The following is a 13,623-nucleotide window of genomic DNA, read 5'->3' as shown; positions in this document are numbered from 1 at the left end:
ATACAGACAGACACACACACACACACGCACAGACAGACACACTCACTCAGACATGTGCATATGCACTCATATACACAGAGACAATACACACACACACACATTCAGACCGCATGCACACACACATACAGACAGACAAACCCCCCCCCCCCCCCCCCCCCACACACACACACACAGAGTAATGTGATCAGTGTGTGTGTTTTCCGTTGATCTGGTTTAGCAGTGTGTATCTGCAGCTCAGCATAATCAAGTTTTCCCTGCTCTTTGTTCAGCTCAGAGGATGAATATCAGTCTGATATGAGCCGTCACACACACACACACACACTGATAAAATGACTGGATTTAATAGAGATTTAATCACGTTCGGCTCACAGCAAACATTTGCTCTCAAAGCTTTACCATGGTAACCGTGGCGACAGTCAAAATACAAAACTCTGAAAAATGTTGGGTTGTGGTAACCCAGAGCTGAGTCAATCAAGAGCAAACCCATATCTGACCCGACGCTGTTTTACGACAACCCAACATTTTCTAGTGTAAAGCTTTTTTCTGTGGCTATCAGTGCGTAAATATGAAATTATATGCGACATGACAAAGGCGACACGGTGGCTAGGTGGTTAGCACTGTCACCTCACAGCAAAAAGGTCGCTGGATTGAGTCCCGGCTGGGTCAGTTGTCATTTCTGTGTGGAGTTTGCATGTTCTCCCCATGTTGGCGTGGGTTTCCTCCTGGTGCTCTGGTTTTCCTAACAGTCCACACACATGCGCTATAGGGGAACTGATGAACTATTGGTCGTAGTGTATGAGTGTGTTTAAATGGGAGTGTGTATGGGTGTTTCCCAGTACTGGGTTGCAGTTGGAAGGGCATCTGCTGCCAAGAACATATCCTGGAATAGTTGGCGGTTAATTCCACTGTGGCGACCTTTGAAATAGAGAGTCAGCTGAAGGAAAATGAATGAATATGACAAAATCAGGGCGACACAGTGGGTAGTGCTGTCGCCTCACAGCAAGAAGGTCACTGGTTCGAGCCTCGGCTGGTTCAGTTGGCGTTTCTTTAGAATTATAAGAGAATACTTTTCTCTTATTCAGACCATTCTCTGTAAAGCCTAGAGATGGTTGTGCGTGAAAATGCCAGTAGATCAGCAGTTTCTGAAATACTCAGGGCAGCCCGTCTGGCACCAACAACCATGCCATGTTCAAAGTCACTTAAATCCCCTTTCTTCCTCATTCTGATGCTCGGTTTAAACTGCAGCAGATTGTCTTGACCATGTCTACATGCCTAAATGCATCGAGCTGCTTTATTGGCTTTTATAGCAATCAAACACTTCCTTTAAATGCTGAGCAGATTTTTGCATGCCTCCACTGGTGTTTTTGCTTAATAATCTGTAGCGATGAGCTCCAACTCCTCATCACCCGGATCTTTAGCGCTCACCACAGATTCTCAATTAGGTTTACTTCAGGACTCTGGCTGGGCCACTCCAAAACATGATGTTTTTTGACTGCTCAGCATAAATGAGTACACCCCATTTTGAAAAGGAATATTTTGATCCATTTCTCAGTGATTATAGGTCATATATTTTGGTGCATCTGAACAAAACTGATTTATTTGTGAGATTTATTTATTAAAATAATAATTTATAGATTGAAAATCTTTAGAAAAAAAGCATAACACATTTAAATTTTATGCTAAATATTGCAAAAACTTTTACACAAACAACAAAATTGTATATATTCTCTAGTTTTTCTCGATTTTTGCTCTTTGCTACATTTTTGTTTAACATTTTCCCCTAATATATAGATTTGAACTCCTCATTTTTGGACTGTTATCGTAAGTTATTTTGTTATTAGCTCCAGATTTGGCAGACTAATTTGATATTGTAAAGCTTCCTTTGAAAAATATTCATTTAAATGAGAGATTAGTGAGTGGTGAACTCATATATGCTGAGCACTGATTATTAATAATTAGCCATTATCCTTCATTTAATTCAATTTTAAATTATTAAATCATCTTGAAATGACTTAATGAGGTCAAACTGTGATTCTTACAGTCTTTTAAAATGACATCATAAGAGCTCTAAATGCTCTTTGTAAAGCTGAATGACATTATAGTGTCTAAATTTTGTAGATTAGAAAATATATTTAATTAAAAATCAAGAGACAAAGAAAAATGTGAGACTCTGAGAGTGAATTCTGTAACATTTCACAGAGTTTATTTCTGAACCGGTGATTATTTCACATGTATAAAACATTCGATTAATTACAAGAACAAAAGCAATCATTGGATCTGCTTTAGTAGCACAGAAACAGTCTTGATTGGTTTTAGGAGGAAAAGCTCTCTTTAGCGCCCTCTACAGATTCTCAATTGGGTTTACTTCAGGACTCTGGCTGGCCCACAACAAAACATAATGTTTTTGACTGCTCAGCATAAATGAGTACACCCCATTGTGAAAATTAATATTTTGATCCATTTGTCAGTGATTATAGGTCATATATTTTGCTGCATCTAAATAAAACAGATTTGTTATTCAGACAATAATAATAAAATAATATTTTAGGGACTGAATATCTTTAGAAATAAGAAAAATAATGCATTTAAATTCCTGCAAAATATTGCCAAAACTTCTTTAGAAACAACAAAATTGTATTTATTCTCTGGTTTTTCTTGTTTTGTATTCTTTTATAAAATTTTTATGTGATATTTTTGCCCAATATATAAATTTGGGCTACTCATTTTTGGATATTTTTTGTTTTATTAGCTCCAGATTTGGCTTCAGTACTGACTCATCTAATGTGTATGCACAAATATAATGTTATTCCTCTTTATGACATTATGGCGTCTGCATTTTGTAGATTATAAAGTATATTCAATACAAAATTAAGACAAAGAAAAATGTGAGACTCTGAGATTCAATACGTAACATTTCAGAGAGTTTATTTCTGAACCGGTGATTATTTCACATGTATAAAACATTCGATTAATTACAAAAACAAAAGCAATCATTGGATCTGCTTTAGTAGCACAGAAACAGTCTTGATTAGTTTTAGGAGAAAAAGCTCTGGTCTTTATCACCCTCCACAGCCACTTAATTGGGTTTACTTCAGAACTCTGGCTGGGCCACTCCAAAACATGAATGTTTTTGACTGCTCAGCATAAATGAGTACACCCCATTTTGAGAACGAATATTTTGATCCATTTCTCAGTGATTATAGGTTATATATTTTGGTCCATTTGAACAAAACAGATTTATTAGTTAAATATATCAATTAAAATAATATTTTAGTGACTGAATAGCTTTAGAAATATAAAGATAACAAATTTAAAGTCATGCAAAATATTGCAAAACGTTTTTTACAAACAAAATTTTTTATATATTCTCTAGTTTCTCCTGATTTTTATTCTTTGTAAAATTTTTATGTGATATTTTTGCCCAATATATATAATTTGGGCTACTCATTTTTGGACTGTTATTATATATTTTCTTAGATTAGCTCCAGATTTGGCTTAGTACTGACTCATCTAATGTGTATGCACAAATATGATGTTATTCCTCTTTATGACATTATAGCGTCTGCATTTTGTAGATTATAAAGTATATTCAATACAAAATTAAGAGACAAAGAAAAATGCGAGACTCTGAGATTCAATACGTAACATTTCAGAGAGTTTATTTCTGAACCGGTGATTATTTCACATGTATAAAACATTTGATTAATTACAAAAACAAAATCAAACATTGGATCTGCTTTAGTAGCGCAGAAACAGTCTTGATTAGTTTTAGGAGGAAAAGCTCTCTTTAGCGCCCTCTACAGATTCTTAATTGGGTTTACTTCAGGACTCTGGCTGGCCCACAACAAAACATAATGTTTTTGACTGCTCAGCATAAATGAGTACACCCCATTGTGAAAATTAATATTTTGATCCATTTGTCAGTGATTATAGGTCATATATTTTGCTGCATCTAAACAAAACAGATTTATTATTCAGACAATAATAATAAAATAATATTTTAGTGACTGAATATCTTTAGAAATAAGAAAAATAATGCATTTAAATTCCTGCAAAATATTGCCAAAACTTCTTTACAAACAACAAAATGGTATATGTTCTCTAGTTTTTCTTGATTTTTATTCTTTTATCAAATTTTTATGTAATATTTTTGCCCAATATATAAATTTGGGCTACTCATTTTTGGATATTTTTTCTTAGATTAGCTCCAGATTTGGCTTCAGTACTGACTCATCTAATGTGTATGCACAAATATGATGCTATTCCTCTTTATGACATTATAGCGTCTGCATTTTGTAGATTATAAAGTATATTTAATAAAAAATTAAGAGACAAAGAAAAATGCGAGACTCTGAGATTCAATACGTAACATTTCAGAGAGTTTATTTCTGAACCGGTGATTATTTCACATGTATAAAACATTCGATTAATTACAAAAACAAAAGCAATCATTGGATCTGCTTTAGTAGCGCAGAAACAGTCTTGATTAGTTTTTAGGAGGAAAAGCTCTGGTCTCTTTCAGAAACGACGGCTGGATTTTTATCTCCAGCTCTTTTATCACAGATGCGCATTTTTGTATGGGATGTCGGCCGTGTTTTGTGTACGAGGCCGTGCTTTATCTGGAGTATGTGTAAATATTTAATGGCGGATGGACTGTGAGAGCTGCAGATTTGGGCTCTGATTTATGCCAGTGTTTACGATCCGAGCTGAATAACAGTCTGAAAAAATAGGCAGTGTTCATAGAAGCATCATCAGATATCATTTCATGATTATATAACGTGTATTTATTTTCTGTTTGCCATCATCATCATCTTCTTTCGCTTGTATCAATATTTGAATGATTGGAAATGAATCCTATCTTTGGTGTAAATCTTATATACACTGGTTTTCGTCTCATTTATAGTCCAAATATCTTAAAATGCATAAATCAAGAAGCATTTTCTAGACTTGTGTCCAAATAATGTGCAATTTAAATGAGTTTACTTTTTTTAAAACAAGCAAAAATATCCTGCCGATGAGTAAAATCAACTTAAATAAACACTTTTAGGTAACATTTTAGATTAATTAGCCATTTAAACCATTAATTACTGGCTTATTATTAAGATATGAACTGCTTATCAGTGCTTATAAAGTATAATTTTATTCTACATCCCTAATCCTACCCAATACCCAAACCTAAACCCTATTAAGCAGCTAATCAGTTGTTTGAGCTAGTCTGTGCTGTGTTTTCTACTGTTTGTACAATATTTTAGTTTTATTTACTTTTACCATTTTTGTTATCATTATTATTATTTCTGTTATTTTTTTACTTATTTTTTTATGTTTTTTTTATTATTTCATTACTCATCCATTCTTGCTGTTTTAGACAAAAAAAATCAAACACAAATTTTGTTGTATTTTATACAATGGCCATAAACATTCAATGTTGTCTTTTATTTTGTAGTTTAGTCTTGTCTTCCTGTTTGCTGCGTTGTTTTTTCCGCCATTGCTCCTTGTGTCATGTTGTCATTAGTTAATTTAGCCATGTGTCTTGCTCTTCATTGGTTGTCTTTGTCGTGTGTCTTGTTTCTAATTGGCTTTCATGTGATCTCTAGTGTTTCTATACATGTTGCCTTTGTTTCTTGTCTAGCTTTGTTTGTGTAACCTCTGTTGGTCAGTTTATTTATGGTCATGTTCACATTTTATTATATGCTCATGCAACACTCTACTTTGACTTGAACTGTTTTTAAATCCATTCAGTTGATTTCTTGTTCTGGTGGGGTCACTTTTAGCTTAGCTTAGCACAATGAATTGAATCTGATTAGACCGTTAGCATTTCGCTCAATCGGTCGGTTTATTTAAGGTCATGTTCACATTTTTTTTTAGTTCGATGCTCATGCAACACGCTACCTTTCATTAATTTTCTTTTTGGCTCAGTCCCTTTATTAATCAGGGAATCATCACCAGGGCAGAATGAACTAGCATATGTTTTACACAGCGGATGCCCTTCCAGCTACAAACCAACACTGGGATACAACCATACATTCACACACATTCACTACGGTCAATTTAGCCTATTTAATTCACCTGTACCACATGTGTTTTGACTGGTGGTTTTCCTGGAAGAACATGCAAACTCTACAGAAATGCTAAGTGGCCCAGCTGGGACTTGAACCAGCGACCTTCTTGCTGTGAGGTGATTGTGCTACCCACTGCTCTACCGTGACGCCCTACTCTATTTTTTTAAAGCTAATTTTACGAGTTAAACTGTTGACTTAAACTGTTTTTGAATCCATTCAGCTGATTTCTTGTTTTGGTGGGGTCACTTTTAGCTTAGCTTAGCACAATGAATTGAATTTGATTAGACCGTTAGCATTTCACTAAAAAGAAAAAAAAAGAAAAAAACGTTTTTGATGAATTTTCTATTTAAAGCTTGAGTCTGCTGTAGTTACATCGTGAAATAAACCAGACAAAAAATGACAAATGACTAGTTTCTAGGCCAAAATTAGTTTCTAGGCCAAAATGTATCATTTTTAAGAGTTATTTTGTTTGTTTTGCTAATTTTTCAGCATTTCGTTAACATTTCGCTCAAAAAGAAAAAAAAGAAAAAAAAGGTTTTGATGATTTTTCTGGCAATGCAGTGGCGCAGTAGGTAGTGCTGTCGCCTCACAGCAAGAAGGTCACTGGTTCGAGCTTCGTCTGGCTCAGTTGCCGTTTCTGTGTGGAGTTTGCATGTTCTCCCCACGTTCGCATGGGTTTCCTCCGGGTGCTCTGGTTTACCGCACAGTCCAAAGACATGTGGTACAGGTGAATTGGGTAGGCTAAATTATCCGTAGTGTATGAGTGTGTATGGATGTTTCCCAGAGATGGGTTGCAGCTGGAAGGGCATCCGCTGCGTAAAACATATTCTGGATGAGTTGGCGGTTCATTCCGCTGTGGCCACCCCAGATTAATAAAGAAACTAAGCCGAAAAAGAAAATGAATGAATGAAAGCTTAAGTCTGCTGTAATTATATTGAGAAATAAACCAGACGGAAAGTGACTAATGACTAGTTTCTAGGCCAAAATTAGTTATTTTTACAAGTTATTTTGTTTGTTTTGCTCATTTTTTCTTGTGTTCTCTATGATCGCTTTCAGTTGAAAGTTTGTACAAAGCCTTAATTAATGGCTTGTTAAGTGGTGCTCACTGCAGAGCCACTTGGGCAGACCTGAGCTCCAGCAAGGGGGAGCTTAATCTCTAGCTCCTCCTTCCTTGTGCTTGTTCTACAAGTGATGTCACTTGGGGTTGGGGTTAGTGTACGCATTAAAGAGCTTATAGGAGGAGGAGTTGGAGCTCAAGCTCCTCCTCGCTGGAGCTCAAGTGGCTCTGCAGCGAGCAGTGACTTTTTAATTGTGTGAAACTTAGGCTACATTAAAATAAAGTGTGACCCAAGTGTAGCTGACTCACCCTGCTAGCATAACATTTAGCCTGTTTTAAAAAACTATTTATTACTTGTCCAAAAAATGCTTCTCGATTGAAGAATTTTGGGATGTTTCGATTAGAAACGAGACTAAAATGTCGTCTTTTGCAGTGTACACTGTAATAAATATCAGTTAATGAACAGTTTCTGTGTTTTCTGTGTATTTACGGTTGTGAATTGCATTATGGGATGTTGATCTCTGCTCTGTCCACTTTTGATGCTGATAATTCAACTCTACAGTTTCTCAAAGTGAATTTTATTGACATTTGAGTCATTTGAAATAATAATATAATGAATAAGAGATAATACACAGAGAAATAAGTCTGTAAAATAACAGGAAATGCGATGGGAGTTTATTACAAGCTGTTTGTAGCATAATATAGACCAGGGGTCACCAATCTCGGTCCTGGTGGGCCGGTGTCCCTGCAGGGTTTAGCTCCAGCTTGCCTCAACACACCTGCCTGGATGTTTCAAGTATACCTAGCAAGACCTTGATTAGCTTGTTCAGGTGTGTTTGATTAGGGTTGGAGCTAAAATGTGCAGGACACCAGCCCTCCAGGAACAAGTTTGGTGACCACTGATATAGACAATATATCCCTATTAAAAATGTTCATAAAAGTCACCTTTTCCAACTTTTCCAGGTTAAAAGGTCCCATAAAGCACTTCAAAATGAGGGAAAATTAAAACCTGAATCACAAAATATGTCAAACTGCTCATTTATGGATATTTGTTTACAGTGTAGTGATGCATGTGTGTGTTGTTGTTGTTGTTTTCACTTTTTGCTGTTCTCCCAGCCGACCTCAGCGTACACACGGTTCATCTGCCAGTACAGGATCCCCATCAGCTTCGACCAGGAGCTCTGCACTTCTGCTGGACTGAAGCATTGTGGGAAAGCCTCCACCAGCACCTCCAGGATCACTCCGGCCAGAATCTGCACGGTGAGAAAATAACACAAAATGAAAATATGTGTATTTTTTATTGTGTAGCTCCGATGCTTTTCTACAGCCTACCACAGTACTAAAATAAAAACTAGGCTGTTTTATATTTAACACTCGACTAATGTGACAATTTTTAGATTCAAGCCAGTAAAACAAGTTGTTAGCAACCTATCATGACCATTTTCACGATGTAAAATGAGTCTCTGATGTCTCCAGAGTGTGTGTGTGAAGTTTCAGCTCCAAACACCACACAGATAATGAGTTATAGCTCTCTGAATCTGACCCTCTTAATTGTGTTTTGTTTGGTGACTGTCGCTTTAAATGCAAATGAGATTGAGCTCTTTTCAGACGAGGGCGGGGCTAGTAATGCCCGTGTGTCAGCATAGTGGCAGATTCTGTGTAATTGCTGCTATGGACTGACTTATAAGCAGTTGCTAAGGTTTTCTGAGGGGTTGTGAGACTGTTGCTAAGTGGTTGTCATGTTGCTATGTTGCTCAGAGTGGCTTGTAAGCTGTTATTAAGGTTTTCAGAGGAGTTGTGAAAATGTTGGTGGTTTTTATGGTGTTATGTTGTTGCTAGGTTGCTCAGAATTGGTCCTTAACTGTTGATAAGGTTTTCTGAGGGGTTGTGAGACTGTTGCTATGTGGTTGCCATGGTGGTGTGTTGTTACTAGGTTGCTTAGTGTGGCTCGTAAGCTGTTGCTAAGGTTTTCAGAGAGGTTGTGAGACTGTTGCTATGTGGTTGTCATGGTGTTGTGTTTTTGCTCTGAGTGGCTCCTGTAAGTTTTTGAGGGGTTTTTAAGTGGTTGTCGCTGTAATGTTTTGTTGCTAGGTTGCTTAAATTGGCTCATACGCTATTGTTAAGGTTTTCTGAGGGGTTGTAAGACTGTTGTTATGTGGTTGCCATGGTGTTGTGTTGTTGCTAGGGTGCTCAGAATTGGTTCTAAACTTTTGCTAATGTTTTCTGAGGGGTTGCGAGACTGTTGCTATGTGGCTGATATGGTGTTGTGTTGTTGCTAGGGTGCTCAGAGTGACTTGTAAGCTGTTGCTAAGGTTTTCAGAGAGGTTGTGAGACTGTTGCTATGTGGTTGTCATGGTGTTGTGTTGTTGCTCTGAGTGACTCCTGTAAGTTTTTGAGGGGTTTTGTTTTTGAGGGGTTTTTAAGTGGTTGTCGCTGTAATGTTTTGTTGCTAGGTTGCTTAGATTGGCTCATACGCTATTGTTAAGGTTTTCTGAGGGGTTGTAAGACTGTTGTTATGTGGTTGTCATGGTGTTGTGTTGTTGCTAGAGTGCTCAGAATTGGTTCTAAACTGTTGCTAATGTTTTCTGAGGGGTTGCAAGACTGTTGCTATGTGGCTGTCATGGTGTTGTGTTGTTGCTAGGGTGCTCAGAGTGACTTGTAAGCTGTTGATAAGGTTTTCAGAGGGGTTGTGAGAAAGTTGCTTTGTTGTTTCCATGGTGTTGTGTTGTTGCTAGGGTGCTTAGAAGTTGTTTAACTGCTGCTAAGGTTTTTAGAGGGGTTGTGAGACTGTTGCTAAGTGGTTGTCATGGTGTTATGTTGTTACTAGGTTGCTCAGTGTGGCCTGTAAGCTGTTGCAAAGGTTTTCAGAAGGGTTGTAAAACTGCTGCTATGTAGTTGTCATGGTGTTGTGTTGTTGCTAGGGTGCTCAGAGTGGCTCTTATACTGTTTATAAGCTTTTTGATGGGTTTTGTGACTGTTACTCTGTGGTTGTCATGGTGTTGTGTTGTTGCTAGGTTGCTCAGAGGGGCTTCTAAACTGTTGCTAAAGTTTTCCTTTGGGTTCTGTGACTGTTGCTAGGTGGTTGTCATGGTGTTATGTTGTTGCCAGGTTGCTCAGAGTGGCCTGTAAGCTGTTGCAAAGGTTTTCAAAGGGGTTGTGAAACTGTTGTTATGTGGTTGCCATGGTCTTGTGCTGTTACTAGGTTGCTCAGAGTGGCTCATAAGCTGTTGCTAAGGTTTTTTGAGGGGTTGTGAGACTGTTGCTCTGTGGTTGCCATGGTGTTATGTTGTTGCTAGGTTGCTCAGAGTTGGTCCTTAACTGTTGCTAAGGTTTTCAGAGGGTTTGTGAGACTGTTGCTCTGTGGTTGCCATGGTGTTATGTTGTTGCTAGGTTGCTCAGAGTTGATCCTTAACTGTTGATAAGGTTTTCTGAGGGGTTGTGAGACTGTTGCTAAGTGGTTGCCATGGTCTTGTGTTGTTACTAGGTTGCTCAGAGTGGCTCGTAAGCTGTTGCTAAGGTTTTCTGAGGGGTTGTGAGACTGTTGCTCTGTGGTTGCCAGGGAGTTATGTTGTTGCTAGGTTGCTCAGAGTTGGTCATTAAATGTTGATAAGGTTTTCTGAGGGGTTGTGAGACTGTTGCTAAGTGGTTGCCATGGTGTTATGTTGTTACTAGGTTGCTTAGAGCTGTTGTTGCTAGGGTGGCCAGAGTGACTCCTAAATTGTTGCTAAGGTTTTCAAAGGGGTGTGGGTCTGTTGCTAAGGGGTTGTCGTGGTGTTATGTCGTTGCTAGGTTGCTCAGAATAGCTCCTAAACGGTTTCTATACAGTATTCTGTGGTGTTGCAAATGGCTTCTGTGATGTTTTCTGTGGTTGCTATGAGGTTATGGGTGGTTGCTAAGGTGTCGCATCTGCTAGGCTTGTTGCTAGGTGGTTTTAGAGTGATTGCCAGCTTATGTGAAGCTAAAAATAAGAAATATCAATAATTTATCACAGTTTAGCATGCTTCAGCGTGTCACAGATGCCCCGGTGTGTATAAGAGAGATCTTTTGAAAACAATTAAAACGGCTGCTGCACTGTGTGTGACTCTGGTGTCTGGAAGCACACTGTGTTCATGTTTTCGCTCAGCAGCTCAGTCATGCACGTACAGATCCTGTGTGTCTGAATAGGGAACATCAGATTCTCCAAGCTCAAAGGGATCCTATCATGCAAGATCAACTTCCGGAAGAGGTTTGAACACTGATGTGTGCAGGAATGATGTGTACACTGTCATATTAGAGTGCTGCAAACCATTCAATTCATCTTTATTCGATTCTCTTAATGTAGATTGTTTCAAAGCAGCTCAACATAGATGTGTTTGTGTATGAATTTTTTATGTATGTATTATATCATCTTTGCATCAAATTACAAAAGAAGAATTACCTGTTGTGTGAGGTGTGTGTACTGCAGCATTTACAGGTGCAGGACAGTAAATCTGACATTATTCCAATAGTATCTGCATGCAGCCTTTATGATGCAAGCTGAAACTGCATCACTCAGCGATGCAATGTCAGACACAATGCACTCAAATGGAGCTAGGGACATCACTGTAACGGGTGGGGTTAGGTGAGCATTGGATGCAGCTCAGATTGCACAGCACCATGTCTGCATCCAGAACCCTCTCCATTATTCCCTCTTCTGGCTGCCGTTATCAGTCTCACACTATTGTTTTTCTGTTTCTGAATGTCTTGATAACACCATCGTGGAGTTTTTCTGTCAATATTTTAAGCAAATAGGACTGTAAATAAATTCTTCTATTCAATGTGCTGTAAAGTTCACCCAAACTATGACGACTTCTGCTGCTGAGAAACCCGGAAATGTGGCTCCATAAATGAATCAATTTTAACCTTGCGGAAACATAGTGACCACTTAGAATTCGTTCTGGTGTTTCCTCGTACTCACTTTGAAGTAAACAGGGTCCACCTTGTGGCGCAGCGCGTGTGATTTGCCCATCTGGTTGAAGATGGTGTTGAGTTTGTCAGCATCTCGCAGGTTTTCCACCAGTGTGTTGAGAGCGTTCAAGACTCGCTGTCCGTGTTTCTTCAGCTGCGCGTTCTGCTGCATCTCCGCCGGGTCCTGCAGCTCACGGAAATGCTCGAAGTACTGCTTCGCCGATGGGAAGTTTGTGAAAAACCTGCAGGATCAAACATTCGGTTAAGGTTAATCAATAAACTGTTTGAGCATCCGCAATCAGCTGAAGTCAGAATGATTAGCCCTGCTGTATATTTTCCCCCCAATTTCTGTCTAACTGAGAATTTTTCAACACATTTCTGAACATAATAGTTTTAATAACTCATCACTAATAACTGATTTATTTTCTCTTTGCCATGACGACAGCACATAATAGTTGACTAGATATTTTTCAAGACACTACTAGGTGTGAAAGCATCCTCAATCTGATTAATTTTTATTCATTCATTCATTTTCTTGTCGGCTTTGTTATGATCAAAATAAGAGTCTGAGAGGATCCAATAGCAGGGGTCCGTTCTTCGTACGTGGATTACTCAGTTAGCTGGATTTGGATATTGACGATTTGACACGATCCAGGATCGTTTCCAGGATCGTTTCGTTCTTCGAAGCTGATCCGAGAGTTGTTGTCATAGCAACAGTTCTGCTAGGTCAAACCTGATCGGGAGCAGGTTCAATTCATATAAACAGGATTAGATCAGCTCAGTTCAAGCAAAGATAATCCAGAAAGTATGTTCCGAATACTGATATTTTCTTACAGTAGTAGTTATATACACTTGGGAAAATAGTAAATATTTTTTAACTATATATATATGAAGTTATAGTCATTAATAAAATAAATAAAGTTATACATATTAATAAAACTTATGCAATCTGCACCCTCGAAATGAAAGTACAAAGACTGCCACCTGGTGGTGCACAGAGAAAACTTGAAAAGTCAAAAATTGAAAAGAAAAAAATTGATATTTTTGATCGCTTTAGTACAAATTGTGTATGATAGAAATGCAGAATATGTGACTTTTTTTAAAGCAATATTACATTTCAGCAGTCATAAACATGTTTTGATAGTTAATAGTGATTTGATGCTTCACAAAAGTTGCAGACGCCTTTACCAATATCAAAATGCTTTTGTAAACAACCAGTTATTCTTTACACCGATTAAAAAACGGCTACTGTAATATAGACAATATTTTCTAAATGTAGAACTAAATACACTGATATGCATTGAAATACATGATGAATACTCTTGACACAAGAAAGTGTAAAGCCTGCAGCTCACAACAAATGTGGAAGGTTATTGTGTGTCATATTTAACACGCCGTTTGCTGCTAATTTGATGTAATTTTGCTCACATGGATAATTGAATATTAATCAGATGATGTCATTACGCTGCTGTGCCGTCAGCCAATCGTTGCATTGCTGATCATGATTTCGAGGATCGATAGATCTGTCCTTCACAACACACGCAGCGATCTCAGATCAGTTCATCCAGACATTCTAATCTG

At 37.9% G+C, this 13,623-nt stretch overlaps 2 protein-coding genes across 2 annotated transcripts in view; both read right to left on the bottom strand.

The window, feature by feature from the left end:
- Window positions 1-13,623, bottom strand: part of LOC141381111 (zinc-binding protein A33-like) — a 397,850-nt gene that overhangs the window by 22,657 nt on the left and 361,570 nt on the right. The window lies entirely within an intron of this gene.
- cygb1 (cytoglobin 1) overlaps window positions 3,644-13,623 on the bottom strand; it is a 28,771-nt gene continuing 18,791 nt past the window's right edge. Inside the window, exons 2-3 of the mRNA NM_152952.2 lie at window positions 12,053-12,284; window positions 3,644-8,369 (exon numbers count right to left, since the gene is read on the bottom strand). Of these exons, the coding sequence (NP_694484.1) occupies window positions 8,211-8,369; window positions 12,053-12,284 (391 nt within the window). The 3' untranslated portion in view covers window positions 3,644-8,210. The remainder of the gene's footprint in view (window positions 8,370-12,052; window positions 12,285-13,623) is intronic.

This window comes from Danio rerio, chromosome 3 (genome assembly GCF_049306965.1).
Source record: "Danio rerio strain Tuebingen ecotype United States chromosome 3, GRCz12tu, whole genome shotgun sequence".
NCBI classification, from domain to species: domain Eukaryota; kingdom Metazoa; phylum Chordata; class Actinopteri; order Cypriniformes; family Danionidae; genus Danio; species Danio rerio.
Note: the sequence above shows the minus strand (reverse complement) of the source record. Positions and strands in the feature narration are given on the sequence as shown.